The 4,508-nt window shown below is 43.0% G+C and overlaps 1 protein-coding gene across 1 annotated transcript; it reads left to right on the forward strand.

Annotated features, from left to right (window-relative positions):
- Positions 1 to 2,388: 2,388 nt before the first annotated feature.
- LOC310956352 (zinc finger MYM-type protein 1-like) lies at positions 2,389 to 4,107 on the forward strand (the record flags this gene model as incomplete). The annotated part of the gene is made up of 1 exon (XM_083926549.1): positions 2,389 to 4,107. One exon carries the CDS (start codon positions 2,389 to 2,391, stop codon positions 4,105 to 4,107), a length of 1,719 nt encoding a protein of 572 aa, XP_083782675.1.
- Between the last annotated feature and the right edge of the window lie 401 nt (positions 4,108 to 4,508).

Here is a 4,508-nt window from a genome sequence, read left to right on the forward strand (position 1 = left end):
CTACCCCTAGACAACAATAGACTCTTCTGATGTATGACCTGGTTTGAGTTGTATCAGAACTTGTCTCCGCTTTGCAAAGTGCTCCAATAAAGATATTGGTGTGATCTCAAGCCATCGTCTCAAGATCTCTCCTTCTATCCTCCGATCAACGGACCCGGGGAGGTGACTGCAGGTTGATCTCAACAGCACTTGATAAAGATAGGGAAACACACACACACAGAAAAAAGAAAAAGTGTCTCTAAAGGTCTATTGGAAGGCTCACAAATTACCGTATTTTTCAGATTAAAAGTCGCTCTGGAGTATAAATCTCACCACCCGAAAATGCATAGTATATTATAGAGTATAAGTCACATTTTTGGGGGAAATTTATTTGATAAAATCCAACACCAAGAAAAGACATTTCATCTTGAAAGGCAATTCAACATAAAAATAGAATAGAGAACAACAGGCTGAATAAGTGTACGTTATATGACGCATAAACAAACTGAGAACATGCCTGGTATGTTAACGTAACATATTACGGTAAGAGTCATTCAAATAACTATAACATATAGAACATACTATACGTTTACCAAACAATCTGTCACTCCTAATCACTAAATCCAATGAACTCTTCTTCCTCTGTGTCACTTCTGATCAACTCCGCCAACTCATAGGTACGGAAGTAGCAGGTAGCATCTTTTTTTTCACAATGCACTTCTGCCATGACCCGTCCCTGCCGAATTTTGATTTGTTGACATGTGTGTGTGACGATTGCTGATATACGCCTAGTCTCTTACGTGACTGAGATAAATAATAGCCTGTGATATTTTACGGTAATGTGTTTATAATTTCACACATAAGTCGCTCCAGAGTATAAGTCGCACCCCCGGCCAAACTATGAAAAAAACTGCGATTTATAATCCAAAAAATACGGTAAATATTTCAGTAGGTTATGGGAACACACTGCTTAACCCCGACAGAAAAAAATAAAAAATCATATAAAATGATACAACCACTGCATGCACGATATGTAAAGCACCAATTAATAAAAGAAAGTTACTGTTTTACTATTTTCTAAACAGGAAAGAGTGTCATAATAATATCATAAAAATATAATGTATACATAAAACTGTTAAAATCTGTCCATAATCTACCTATATAAATCTATAGACTGAAGTCTTGAAAATCTTTGACTGAACGGGTTAATCACTGACTGTAAAAGAATGTGCGTGGGGGAGTGAGTGTTGAAGGCCTTTGTGTGTGAGACGTCTCAAGTGTGTTTTGACATGCGTAGAGGGTCTAGAGTTTGGAGATATGTGCTTTGGCCAACTGCTATCTGCATGTTGAGCAGCTGGCATACATGGTTCCAAAGTAGAAAAGTTCATGAGGCCCAGGTGGTCCAATTTCAAAGGAAAAACAGCAAAGTAAAGATGCAAAGACATACTGTGAATTAAACAACTGGGGTTTTGCGGGCGTTGTCATTTTGAAAGTGGAGCAGTTGAAATTCAGGAGTTAGGTGTGGCTGTAAAATCCAATTGCCATTTTGAATCAAACGTTGCACAGTTTAAATTGTTGGTAGACATCAGTCCTGCCAGGAGTGGCTTGGAAGCCAGTGGGGAACCTTCAGGGCCTTCTACGCCTTCAGAGAAGGCCTAAATAAATAAGAAATAATAATAAATTCAATAATAATAATAATGAAGTATTCAAAAAAAAAAAAAAATTTTTTTTTTTATTTCTATCGCATTTAATTTAATACAATATATTAATACATTTTCTCTCATCTTTGTTCTAAAATTAAGCTTTCTGTCAAGTTCATGTCCTGAAAACCTGTTATCCAATCATAATCGTCTGTCTCTATTAAGGCCAGGTTAGCTGGCTCATTCATTGGTTAGGACTTCACGAATCCCGGGGAAGGCCAAGCTATATGTTTTGGTGTGGTGAGTGACGGGCAAATCGACCAATCACGGTTTGATTTCAAGAGGGCGGGAATTAAACAAAAGATTGAAGGCCTTCATGAAGTCCAAGCAGCGAATCTATGCAGAGTGGTGAGAGCGGTTGATTTAAATGGCGGAAGACGAGAGTGACGTTGTGGCTAGCTTGATAGCATCGCCTTTTTCAAGGCGGGCCTTCACAGAAAAACTTGAAATAATAAAAAACGGAAGACCAACTCCAGAGCTGGAATTAAAAGAAAAGGTTAAGAAAGTGGAAAGGCATTTCAAGACCGAAAATTATCAGCGGTATCCATGGATGACTGGCTGTAAGGAAACAAACAGGCTGTACTGCTGGAGTTGTTTACTTTTTACAACTGACAAGTCATCCACCTGGGTCAGCGGCGGATTTGTCAGCCTTACAAATCTGACAAAGTCAGCCCATCGACATCAAGATTCTGCGGCACACCTGCAAGCGATGGTCAATTTGAAAACTTTTGGGGACACAAGAATTGATCTTCAGCTAGATGAGCAGCGCCGGAATCATACAACGGCCCACAACAACAAGGTCAGGCAGAACAGAGAAATCCTGAAACGTCTCATCAATGTCGTCACATTTCTTGGAAAGCAAGAGCTGGCATTTCGAGGACATGATGAGAGTAAAGATTCTGAAAACAAGGGGAACTACTTGGAGCTTCTGGAGTTTTTGGCGGGGTATGACAGCCCTCTGCGCTGTCATCTGGATTCGGCCACTGTTTTCATCGGCACCTCCAGCAAAATTCAGAATGACCTGATTCAATCGGTGGCAGATGTAATGACCGAAGCAATGAGGGAGGAGGTGAGGAACACGCCTTTTGTCTCCGTTATGGTAGACGAGACAACTGACGTAAGTAACTCTGCTCAGATGTCATATGTCTTGCGTTACACCACTGACGGTGGTGTCAAGGAGCGCTTTTTCCAGTTTGGTGATGTCAGTGGTGATAAGCGCGCAGAGGCCATAGCTCGTCAAGTTTTGGAGTTTCTGGAGGACTGTGCCTGCACCAATAAAGTAATTGCCCAGTGTTACGATGGAGCTGCAGTCATGGCCTCTGGACTGAATGGGGTGCAAGCTAAAATAAAGGAAAAAATTCCACAAGCTCTCTTTGTTAACTGTTATGCGCACTCTCTGAACCTCGTCATGTCTCAAAGTGCTGCCAAAATCAAAGAGTGCAAAAAATTTTTCTCCCACCTAAGTGGCCTCGCAGCCTTCTTTACAAGGTCAGCCAAACGCACGAAACTCCTGGATGAAATATGCCAGCGAAGACTGCCCAGAGTGACTCCAACACGGTGGTACTTCTCATCACGTTTGGTTTGCACTGTGTATGAGCGGAGAGAAGAACTCTTGGAGCTCTTTGAATTCATTGTTGACAACCACAATGATTTTGATGCTGATGCTGTACACAGCGCTGATGGATACACTGCACTGCTGACGGACTTCGAGTTCTGCTTTCTCCTCGCCACATTCAACTCCGTGTTTGCCTACTCCGACGTGCTCTTTGGGATCTTGCAGAATAAGGAGTGTGACATGCAGTTCTGTTTGTCCAGCATCGAGGACTTTTGCAGCACCACAGAGAGAGAAAAGGCAAAATTTGACTCCATCTATGAGGACACTGTGCGCGAAGTCGGGGTTCCCAGCGGGCGCAGGGCACGGAGAGTCGGAGATGTGCGCGCAGCGTACCAGCGGCTGCACAGTGAAGTCCTGGACAACATCCTCACTCAGCTGAGGAACAGGTTCAAGGATCATGAAAAACTCATGTTCCTTGCCCTTCTGGACCCCAAGAAGTTTACCTCACACAGAGAAAACGTCCCCAGCTCTGAGTTCCAGAGCCTCACGGAAAGCTACGGGCTGCATTTTGACCTCCCCAGGCTCAAGACTGAACTGACGGTCATGTACAACATGGCAAACTTTGAGGCAAGGAGCCCAGCAGACCTGCTGCACTTTCTGACTCTTAAAGAGCTGACTGAGAGCATGCAGCAGCTGTATCACCTCACCTGCCTGGTGCTGACCATCCCCGTGTCCACCTCCTCCGTGGAGCGGTCTTTCTCGGCTCTGAAGCGCATCAAGACGCACGCTAGGAACAGTACTGGACAGGACCGCCTGGGAGCTTTGGCACTGATGTCCATAGAGGAAGGACTTCTTTTGGAGCTCAAATCATAGGACAAACTTTATGACGCCGCCATCGCCCACTTCACAAAGAGAGACCGACGAATGGACTTCGTGTTTATTTAAGGTAGGCCTCTGTTATAATACACCTTGATTATTATTTCAAGGGATTAAGATTACTGGCCAAGTGGACATTTGGGAATTTGTATTTATTGCGGAGGTTGTCCCAGCGCAAATTGCCTTGAATTCAGTATGTGATCAATCAATCAATCAATCAATCAATCAATGTATCAAACGTATCATAAGTGTGTGGTTGGATTTTTCAGAGGGTTTTTATTCTCTTCATGTTCACTTGTCTGTCCCTTTCCCTGTGGAGAATTAAGGAGGTATAGTAGTAAAAATTGTGACTTCAATTTATTTGACCTCGGTATTCATTGCGCTATCCGTAATTGCGC

Source organism: Echiichthys vipera (assembly GCF_963691815.1).
Source record: "Echiichthys vipera genome assembly, chromosome: 14".
In the NCBI taxonomy this organism is placed as follows: Eukaryota; Metazoa; Chordata; class Actinopteri; order Perciformes; family Trachinidae; genus Echiichthys; species Echiichthys vipera.